The following is an 11,678-nucleotide window of genomic DNA, read 5'->3' as shown; positions in this document are numbered from 1 at the left end:
CAGAGAAAAACTAATACGAAGCCTGACATAATACATCAATCAAATGTAAACACATTGCAAATAAATTTGGTGTGTATGAAACACACCAGGCTTTGTATTTTATCCGTGTACTCCTACATTTGTCTGAAAAACAAAACCCTCTCTTAAGCCACGCCCACAATCAACACGATCTACTTCAAACAAAGTAGGGAGAACAACAGTGCGGCACTAGGACCCAAAGGTTTGCTTGCTGGCAGATCTCTCTCTCTCTCTCTCTCTCTCTCTCTCTCTCTCTGTATTTGCTGCCACTGAGTGAGTGTGTTAGAAGTAAGTAAGCCTTGATCATCTCTTTCTCTCCTGTCAGCTCTTGTCCAGTGAGACTCTTTTTTTTTTACTTTATTCTTTGTTGGAGAATGTTAGAGCTGAGATCTGAATCCAATCAGACAGATCATATGACAGTTTAGCTGTCTTTGTTTATTATTATTATTATTATTATTATTATTATTATTATTAAAGGTTGATAGGGATGGAGATCTATATGTAATTACTGATATAGTTATCTAATAATACACTGCTTATGTTCTGCTGGACCCTCAGACTGGACATCATGGTTCTCATGTGTGTACGTATGATAAGTGAATGAGAGTATCAGAGATAGTGTCCTCATCTCCTGTGCATGAGGGTGCTGGATTGATTTAAAGGACCATGGGGAACGCTTCAGGCGGCATGGACGTGTCGCCCAGCCGGGATGGGAAAGGGCCTCAAAACTCTTTCAGTTTCGCTGGCTTGAAACAACCTCCTGGACCTAAAGTGCCCCTGCCTCCAGATGAGGAGCTGGAAGAGAGGTTCAGCTCAGTCCTGGTGAGTACCAGACAAAACATGTTTTAAAAAGAAATCTGATTGATAAACAGAATGCTACACCAACACCTTAAGGCTGAAATATGTGACTTACTGGATACAGTATGTGAAGACACATGTTATTATACAGTACTGGATGTACTGTATCCGTGTTTTTGCATGATGCACTGTGATTCAAAAAACATTAACGACAAGTTCATGTCAGTTTTGTCCAGCCTCAGCAATGTGAACAACTTGACTGCATTTTTCCTGAAATTTCAATTCCGGTTTCTTAGATGCAATTACATATTTGCATAAAGAAAAAAACAGTAGCTAGGTACCCAAGCGGCTTTGCCCGAACTGAAAAGCATAAATATGTATTCAAAACAGGATAACTCAGGACAAACAGTCCTTCAGAACCACAAACGATCATTAGGCAATCTTTGTCGAGGTATTTTTCAATATGTTTCGAAGCGAGTGTGTGACAACAACAACATAGATTAGATGTGTCAGTGAAGTTGTCTGGATGTTACTTGTGTATTCTTGCATTCAGAATCATCAAACAAATAAATAACCTGACTCACAATATGTAGAATACATAATTTGTAAATATTGATATCACATATAGACACTTTCAGACAATAAACATGAACTCCGGAAGCGGTAGTACTATTGAGCCTTGAGGAACACCACATTGATCCTTTTATTAAAAGAAGAATAAAGCTGTTTAAACATGTGCATCTTTGTAAGTGAGTCCTGTTATGTATATGCTTCTTGTTTACATAAAGAAAATTATTCTGATTCTGAAGCTTTAAAAAGATTTCGCTAAAAGAAATAAACTTCTTCTTCTTGGTTAATTACTGTAGCCTGTGTACACAGTAGTATTGTATGTATACTCGATACACTTGTTTAACCACAACATTTTTGTGCTTATTTTAATCAGTACTGTAGAGATGGACTGCTCATAAAATAGTTTGTCATCAGGATTATTAATATTACTTTTGTGTCCTCAATATACAATAATGACAATTTTTATAGTATTCAATAGTATAGCTGACTGTATCTGGTATAACTTTGGTGGTTGGTTTTGTTGTGTATTTTCACATCCAGTTAGCAGGTGGCTTTTTCTTGCGCTGCTTTCCATATTAATCAAATCATCTCCTCCCAAAGCTAACCACAGCCCATACTGTAAATCACGTAGGAAAGGCTAGTCAGTACTGCTCATACTTTTTCCCCTGTAGCTACCATGGGCAAAACCTAACCTTAATCATATATTAGATTATGTTTTAGACTTGCAGCTACTAAACTGACAGTTAACTGTTGAATTATTATTGAAACTAGCAGTGTGTGTGTGTGTATACTTTATGCCTTTTTCGGTTATAGAGTCAACCAAAGCAGCAGACCAATATATGAACATCATCCCAAACAGAGAGCTTTAATTAAGGTTAACATCAAATATCAGAATGAGGAGAAATACATCTTGGTGATCTTAATGATGTTAATGTTGGCATGGTTTTATGATGGGTTACTTTGAATATAGAAACTTATGAGCGTCTAAGAAAAAAAAAATCCAGGACTATAGGCAAAATTGTGTTGCTTATGAGAGAGAGGTTGGATGAGAATGGCCAGACTTGGTCAAAATAACCATGATGAATAGAAAAAATGTTGAATTGATCCTTGACGAGGATATGCTACAACAGTAGCAGACTACATTGGGAAAGGGTCACCTAAACTGGACAAACTGGAAAAACAAATCCATATCCATCCATCCATCTAGGAATCTCTGTTGTTCAACTAGGGACCGTGGAGGCCAATAGTGACCATTATATTTTATTCCAATTTATGTCCAATTTTGTACGACCTCTGGTCATACAAAATGGGAATTTTATAATAAATACATTTAAATGATGTAGATTCAATGAAAGAAATTGGGGAAAAAAAATAGTTTACCGTAACAGGCTGCAAAGTGTCTAAACAAATTAAAAATAGCTTTTTTATGTAGAGGTAAGAACCTCCTCAGAACCTCATTTCCCCTCATCTGTTCCAAACATTCAGCATCAGCAGTTTACTAATCAACTGCCTGATCATCTGTCATCATCTGCACTGATTTCTTACTGGTTCATGCCTTAAGTTAGATGATATTTTTATGCTTTGGTGATTCATTTGACATTCAAAAAACATTCATTTGAATCTGCTCAGGTACAGGAACTGGACTGAAAAAATGGGAGCCAAAAAGTCCTTCAAGAAGCTTGGAGAACTATTCTTGAAGCCTACATTAAAATATAAGAAAGTCTGGCTGTTTAAGAGCAAAATATAAAGAAATGTGCACACTCAAGACTTTTGTAAAGCGCTGTATATGCTTCATAATCAATAGACTCTCTTTAGAGATTAGTAGAGGGGATTATTTAAGAGAAACGTACACTTAATTATCCAAAAAGCCCCAATCGGTTAATGGAGTGAAACATGTTTAAGGATGTTTTATAACCAAGAGATTTCAACCCTTCGTGCAGTAATTTTATTCCTTCTCTACTGGTTTGGTATATACTGTAAGACACACTACGTCTGACTAAATTCAAACCTTTATTATAACCAAACATCTTAAAACAAGATGGACTATTCCAAAACAACGAGTACCAGGAAGCAAGAACCCAGCCAGACCCCAGGTTTATATTAATCGGTCTGTTTCTAAGCTAACAACATACACGTGGACTTGTCTAGTATTTAAATATAAATTTCAATTCGTAAAGTGTTTTGGTTTAAAAGAATTTAATTAAATATTTTAGGAAGGAACCACTCAGGGCTGAAGCTGTAACATTTCCACCACAGAAAAATCGTTACTGGTCCGTGATGACAAGACACACTGGTTATGTTTTGGCTGTAATGTCATGGATCTTCCATCATCTTGAAAATAACAGTAAATTGATAATAATAAAAAAAAAAGTATGACATCAATGTTTATTTTATAATAATCTGTGGCCGGTGGCGAATCGCTTCGGGTTGTGCTGTTATGGGAAAATGATCAACTTCATTCCACTGCTGAGTTGTTGATTATATTCCTATTGCTGCTTAAGGCAGTGTTTTGTTCCCTACTTCCTTATAGGCCATTGTTGTGTATGTGAGGGAAAATTAACACAAAGAGAGAGTGTGCGCAAGAGAGAGAGAGAGAGAAAGAAAGAAAGAAAGAAAGAAATCAACATTGTGTTTGTTCCTGCCCACCATTGTGTCCTATTAAAGAAGAAGAAATGAAATATTTTGGGAATGTTTAAAACTATGTGAGCGAGTGTCTGGAGTACAGGCACTGTACAGTACAGACGCTACTACAGTAGCTGTATCCTGAGGGTGTATTACTCCAGATCGGTAAATCTTCTCCCACGGATCTGACATCTAATCATGGCCAGAACACTGTGCTAATGAGATCACACTCGTGGGAATGTGTGTGGGTGTTTGCACGATTTCTAAAAGTTACTTAAAGTACAAGAGGTTCCACAAGAGGCCGTTTGTAAAAAAAAAAAAAAAAAAGCAATGCACTCGAATCCTGACTGGCGCTTACTGTTTGTAGTTTACGACTGGGCTTACTGGCATGTTTTTGGAGAGGTAGGAGAATGTAGACCCCAGGGGCTTCTCAAGGTCTGGACTCCTATCCGAATCCGGACTGCACGGTAACTCGATCCGAACCCAGGACACACCTGAATTAGGAATGCAATAATACAATGTAATGAATATATAATGTGTATGTTTTCCTCAATGAACTGTTAGTTGTGTGGAGTATTTGGATGTTGGATGCATGTTTTTCCTTGTTTGGCATTGTTGTCATGGCAACGTTAACTGCCATTGAACATATGGTGTTTAACGTCACCGAGTTCAAGACCAACCAACAGGTGCCTGTTCAGATTAGTTAGCGTAACAGTCTTCTCTCAGTGTACATTACGCCCTCTGTGCGGTGAGGATGTCACCAGCCAAATATGCAAAGAAAAGGTTAGCGTTACCATCTAGTGACCACGCCTTTTTTGTGCCAAGGTTTAGGCAGCTGATTGAAGTCAGTGGCATTTCTCAGAAGGGGCTGCTGTATTTTTGTTGATAATTTTGTTTGAGATGTATTTCGGAAAAGCAAAAAAATTTTTACGTGCCACTACCTGTTCTAGGGTTGAATCCCAAATCGTATAAAATGAAATACTAGTGCACTATGTAGGGTGTGCACTTGATCAGGGGTTAGAGAGACAGTGCAACGTTAAACTAGAAATTTTAAGCCCCAACTCAAATACTAAGACTAGGTAACACAGCCCAGGCATGACAACAGCAAGCCTAGTGATAGATAAAAATGTTTCAAATTCCAGAAAACAAAAGCACACTACACTCTAAAGATTCTACACTCCAATCTGTTAAAAGACAATAAACCTGTTCTTAGCTTCTGGTTGAAGTGGATGTGTTGACATGTGGGGCAGAACATCCTACATCTCAGTGTCTACCTGTCAAAGGATCGATCTTACCTCTCTGTCAGCGTATCTATCACTATCTTAAAGTAATGCACCTGATTCAGGAAAGAATTTGTCACTATGTATGTCACAGAACTAGTTTGTGTGTGTGTGTGTGTGTGTGTGTGTGTGTTGGCTGTACCTATCTCTTTTTAAAGCTGTAGATCATCTCTGGTCGCAATATTACCCGCACTTCCTCTGGCAACCTGGTGAATAATGAATGAACAGCATGGGAGTATTCATTAGAGGGATTACTCCATGTGCACACACACACACACACACACACACACACACACATACATACATCTGTAGTAAATGCCATGCAACCTCTGGCAAAACTGGAAGCCATTTGTAAGAGCGATAAGCAGAATGTCGATGTAAAAATGCTTAAAAATATATAACATTTAAAGCTATTATGTCAAATAAACAACACGGAAAGTTCCAAATCTGCTCAACATTTTTATTTTCTCTTTAATCTTCCAGCATGGGATACTTTTAAACTGAAAATTGTTTTGTTTTCCATACAGTGTACCTGCACGTTCATGATTCTGAAAAGTTAATTTGTCATCCGTGCTGCTCCTGCATTATCACTATTTTACTAATTAACCAATTAATCATCCTAAAAAGATCACGCTTTAGTGTAATATTTAGGGCTGCAGGTGCAAGTGCAAAAAAAAGCGTAATAATACTTGATTTTTAATAATAATATTACTAATAATAATAATAATCTGATTCATGCTTTTTGTCTGTCTAGAACTCCATGAATCTGCCTCCTGATAAGGTGAAACTGCTCCTTCAATATGACAACGAGAAGAAGTGGGAGTTGGTCTGTGACCAGGTACAGTCTACACATCCACATGTACATTGTTGATTGATTCATGACTGCTCTTTAGCTTTGGAGACATACTATAGCGATCCCAAAGGGACACAGATGCTGGCTCAGGCTTTTCTCTCGCAGTGGTTCGAGTTGTTAGGTGGCATGGCCAGGGATGCAAATTTTTGGTTCCACCCAGCCAGACACCAGAGATTTTCTGCATGTTCTCTAAGTTTAGGGTTATGCAAACCCAAGCCATTACGGGTGGTGCCACATGTTTCAGCAACATGATGCAGCACATTTCACAATCATTTAGTTCCAGTTCTTTGTGGATATTTTCCAGGGGTTCATAATCGTTTCAGGCTCGAGGACTGTAGAAGAAGTAGTCATGGGTACAGTACAGTGTACTTGGAATCCAATTGTATCTCAACACGGATGTCGATATTGTTTAGAACACAACATCATCCTGGCCATTGGTGTCCACATAGCATGCACCGATCTCATCCTTTGACTAATAAAGTAGGAAGGCGTCTGAGATTGCTCCCAAAATAACTTGCATAGCACAAAGGTTGACGTCCTTGCTCGCTTCTCCTCTTAATAGCGGCTCGTAAACCAAGTAGGTTTGTGTACCATAGTACGGAGAACAAAAAATGATGTGAACATGGGAAGTGGGGAGGGGGTAGCAATCAGCCCTGGGCAAAGTACAAATCAGGGGCAGTTGTGGCTCAAAGGGTAAGGCTTTGGGTTACTGATCAGAAGCTCGAGGGTTCAAGCCCCATAGGACTTAGGGTACAAGAAGGCACTGTATCATGACTGACCCTGCACCTTGACCCTAACAACCTGAGATATACCGTACAAAAAAACAAGTATATACATTTAATAAATATCCTTTAGATACTGTAGGCTTGGTTAAACATCAAATTTTGGTTTTATAATACCTGAGTTCCTCATGGACTTTATAATAATGTCACTGATAGTGTGTACTTTGGGGTGTTCAAGTGCACTGTGGCATAGGGTTTGGCACTGTGGTCTCACACCAGTTAAGAATTTGAGCCTTGCATTTGCGATTTGGGTGTGCAAATGTTCTCATCATGCTTGGTGGGTTTCCTTTAGGTAGGTTCCTTTAGGTTTCTTCCCACAGTTCAAAGACGTGAAGAGTGGACTAATTGATGTTTCCAAATTGCTCATGTAGGGGGCATGCTTGGTACCCCATTCAGGGTATAGTGCCCCTAGTCTCCTGGGATAGGGTTCAGGCCTCCCGCACCCCTGTATAGGATAAGCAGTATAGTGAATAAGTGAGTAAGTGAGAGTTCTTCAGTACATGTCCAAGGCTTTGACAAACAACTGACACACCATGCCTTGGTTCCTTGTTCTGGCTTCCTTCGTATACAGTCTGAATTTAGAATAGCAACAGAGGTAATTTTGTCCCCTTGTGGTACACCTACACTGCTAGTTTGGTGCAAAGGTATCATTGGAATTGTCTGAAACTTCAGTGGACCAGAAGATCACTGGACTATAGAACTTGAACAGCTTGGGCTTCAGGAAAAAATTTTTACTGTGGCGCAAAGGACATTTATGCACATTTTGCTGGCATTTGGTGAAGAGTACTTTTTAAAGGTGCAACAGGTATACCGCTGAGGGCACAATATCAGCAACATGGAAAGGCATAGCTTAGTACTTATTGCGTAAAGTGCACAATACAGTCACGTTGGTTTATTGGATTTGCAGTGAATGCAAAACCAATGCATGGAATGTCAGTGCTACCTTCCTTCCGTCACAAGAATCTGCAGGACCCATAGCCTGAGGCCAAATACTGCAACAATAGTGCGTCCTTTCACTATGATGTCAATGCAATTGTGATTCTTTCCTGTATACACATCAAAGGTTTTGCCAGCCAACTAAGGCACAAGCTGACACGCCCTGGCTTTAGGATGATACAGTAAAAAATGGAGGTCATTTGCTTGTGTCTTTGTGACACACCCATTCTGCTTAGCTTTAGCAGCGGCCGATATCATTGGAATAGGTTCAACATTTCTTAATGCTGGCTTGGGTATGGATTCCTGCAGAAAGATGGATTTGGTAACATTTACGTTTGATGCTGAGGAACTTAATGTTTTCTGATTGTTAGATTGCCTCATGATGGATGACCAGGTCCTGTCGGTAGATTTTCTCCCTTTTCACTGGAGACCTTTTTGGTTTCAGGTGCTTGTGGCTGAACATCCCAATTTCACCAAGTCTCAAATTGTACAGTTCGAATAGAAATCAGGGACGTGTGTTTTTGCTGTGAGAGATATAATTAGTAAAAAGTGACGTGAAAGCATTATGTGAATGTAAAGTACAAAGTTGAAAGTTGGCTTAAATGGGACTTTATAAGGACATACAATGTCCTCACAACCACTCATTTGACTGTCAAATGGGGACACCTGATGAAAATAGGGTGAATTTCTTTTAAATATATGTTTTTAGTATTTTATACCAATTATTAATGGAATGACAAGGATAAACGTAGATTTTAAAGGATATGTCTAATATTTTTTATGTAACATTTTGGCCTCAACATCTTGGTTTTGGGTTACAGCGTGCGTGTTAGAGTTCAAGAATAATTTCAATATAGTTTTAAAAAATATACCATTATCCCTCTTGTACACCATCCATCCCTTTAAAAAACCTTTTTCTTTTTTTAAACGTGAAGTCATGCCTTAGATGAAGTGTATGTCTGCCCTAAATATCTGTGTGTGTGTGTGTGTGTGTGTTCACTCTTGCACACATTTTTTTAAAAATTGAAGAGTTTTAAACCTCCCACATACTGTACGCCGTGCATTAATTCTGTGTGTGTGTGTGTGTGTGTGTGTGTGTGTGTGTGTGTGTGTTTCCTCAGGAGCGCTTTCAGGTAAAGAGCCCACCATCAACCTACATACAGAAACTCAAGAGCATTTTAGAGCAAGGAGGCAGCAAAAAGGTATATGTTTGTGTGCGTGGGTGTGTGTGTGGGTGTGTGTGTGTGTGTGGGTGGGTGGGTGTGTGTAAAAGAGATATCACATTAAAAGTTTTTTTTCCCCCTTAAAAGTAAATAAAGGGGTAAATTCAGTAAAACTGATGTCATCTTGACACCTTCATGTGTTTTTGAATGTAAACACACACAAATACAGCAATCCATGTACAGTATGAGCCCTGCGCGTATTAATTGTGCTCATTAACTGTGTGCCAGTTCAAGAGGCGTGTGCAAGAGGCAACCCAAGTCTTAAGAGAGCTGGAAATATCCTTAAGGACTAATCACATTGGGTGAGAAATGCACACACACAATGATAGTGAAATGAAATGATAGTGGATGTAAAAAAAAAAAAATAACCATTAAACTACACTATTATTAAGTTAGGAGTGAAACAGGAAGGGGTATTCCGTTGGGCATGGTGTACCCCACCTCGTGCCACAGGTCTCCTGGGATAGGCTTCATTCCCACATGACCCTCTACACAGAATAAGAGATTTACCAAATTAATGAATTATAGGTGTCACTTTTTGGAACTTTGTTATCCATCTTTGTTTTATGACTATATTACTCAGTCAATACAATTAATATATACAATTTTCATCAATTTCCAACATTAGTATTCCATCGAAACGAAATGATCCAACAGGAAAATATATGTAGGCCAGAAAAGAAAGCAGCATATTATGTAAAAGACCTTTTTACACACACACACACACGCACACACACACACACACTAAAAAAAAAGCTTCTGGGTTTTGCATGCATGAAAAAAGAATAAGGTGCGACAAAGTCAGAAGGACTGAGGCTGGTTCTGCAGGATGTTCAGTAAAACTAAGCAGCTAGTTTCCTAAAAATGCATAAAATTGTACCTAAGACTATATTTTAAATAAAAGCTGTTTCAGTCTTCATTGCTGTACAGAACTGGTTTGCATGTGTGTCTGAGACTTTTGCTACATGTATATATACTGTACATATACATAGATTACTATAAAACACAACATTCAGTGTAAACGACATTCTGTAATTGTTTAGTGAGAAATAGGTTTGACTAATAAATAAAAAAAAAAAAGTGACCTTTACCACCAAAACGTCATCAAACCCTCTTAAGTGGTGCAAATACTTGTCAAAAAAAATGTCTGAAATGTCTCACTTTATTATAATTACAGTGTCTTACCGAGTCTTCCTGCTTGTTTTTGTTCCCTCTTTCTTTCTTTCTTTCTTTCTTTCTTTTAGCTGGGCTCAAGAATTTCTCAACGATGAGAACAAGGGGTTGGACGTTCTAGTCGAATACCTTTCCTTCGCCCAGAGCTCTGTGCCGTGCGTACACTTACATACACTATTAAAATAAAATAAAAATTTTGAAAATCTTTAACTAGTAACAAGTCATAATTAAAAACAGGGATTTTTTTGATATTTTTTGAGTGAAGGGGGTTCAACGGCCGGCCTACTAGAGATGCTAATAATTAATCATTGACGTTTTAAGGATAAAATGTATTACATGATAATGTTTTGCATCATATTTCTCTGTAGCTCAAGTATCTATTAACTTGCAGGCTTCCAGTTGTAATTTTAATGTTAATGATTTAATTATTTAACTATATTAATTTTTATAGCTTTTTTTGTGAAAAAAACACACTGTGATTATTGTGACACATATCATTGTTGAAATTTAAAGGTATGTAAGTATTAAATGTACCATTTTGTTTTCAAACGTATTTATCGAGGCTAACGCCAAATAATTGGATAAATGATCTCATTTAGAGAATGTTTGCTAATATTTATTTAAACAAATAAACAAATACTTGAATAATTAATAAACTTTATATGAATTCCCAACTACATATATATTACCTTTGAGAAATTGCATCCTTCTGCAATTAAGCAATTGCACAGATGCATCTTTATATATAATATGCAATTAGTTGTGCAGCACTTAATCAGAATTTTATTTCAGAAATCTCATATGGAACATCTGTGCAAGGTGTTGATAAAAACAAAAACAATTCTCGAATGTACGCATGAAGACAACTTTTGTTGTAAATGCGTTTTGTACGTAGGTATGACCTGGACGGCACGGACAACGGGGGCTTGGAAGAGAAATCGACGGAAGATGGGACGACGAGTTCCACTAACTCCCCCACCCACTATTCCTCACACACCATCCGTTCCAACCCAGCACGGTCAGGCTCTCCTCCGCATGTACACTTGGGGACATGTGTTTCTTGATTTTCTTCAAACATGTCAAACATGTCACACGCTACAACATCTTGCGGCTGTGTGTTTATCAGCAAAGGGTTTAAAAGTGGAGAGGAACACGCACACCCGCACCCGCACTCGCACCCGCACACACACGGCACAAACTATGTACGTCAGGACTAGCTGCATTCCAGTAACAGTGAGATACATTCTCCAGATGTGTAGTGTGCTTTGTACAGATCCAGGTAACAAAGAAGAACAAGTAATTTTTTAGCACAGACATGAAATCCAATGCAAACAGTGTGTGTAATGTATGTACTGGACAAGGGTGCAAGTTTTTTATACAGTAAAAATGCTAAACGTTACCTAAAACACTAACGGCTTGTTAA

General features: G+C 38.2%; 1 protein-coding gene across 3 annotated transcripts in view; it reads left to right on the top strand.

Moving 5' to 3' along the window:
• The first annotated feature begins 220 nt into the window (after positions 1-220).
• fmnl1b (formin-like 1b) overlaps positions 221-11,678 on the top strand; it is a 24,814-nt gene continuing 13,356 nt past the window's right edge. For 2 of the 3 annotated variants that reach the window (XM_053494525.1, XM_053494523.1), the window contains exons 1-7: positions 221-306; positions 577-840; positions 6,043-6,126; positions 8,981-9,061; positions 9,311-9,384; positions 10,327-10,410; positions 11,151-11,273. In XM_053494525.1, coding sequence (XP_053350500.1) covers positions 685-840; positions 6,043-6,126; positions 8,981-9,061; positions 9,311-9,384; positions 10,327-10,410; positions 11,151-11,273 — 602 coding nt within the window. In that variant the 5' untranslated portion in view covers positions 221-306; positions 577-684. Of the gene's footprint in view, positions 307-525; positions 841-6,042; positions 6,127-8,980; positions 9,062-9,310; positions 9,385-10,326; positions 10,411-11,150; positions 11,274-11,678 lie in introns of those variants that run through there. The other variant, XM_053494524.1, reaches the window with a different exon arrangement.

Source organism: Clarias gariepinus, chromosome 4 (assembly GCF_024256425.1).
Source record: "Clarias gariepinus isolate MV-2021 ecotype Netherlands chromosome 4, CGAR_prim_01v2, whole genome shotgun sequence".
NCBI lineage: Eukaryota > Metazoa > Chordata > Actinopteri > Siluriformes > Clariidae > Clarias > Clarias gariepinus.
Note: the sequence above shows the minus strand (reverse complement) of the source record. Positions and strands in the feature narration are given on the sequence as shown.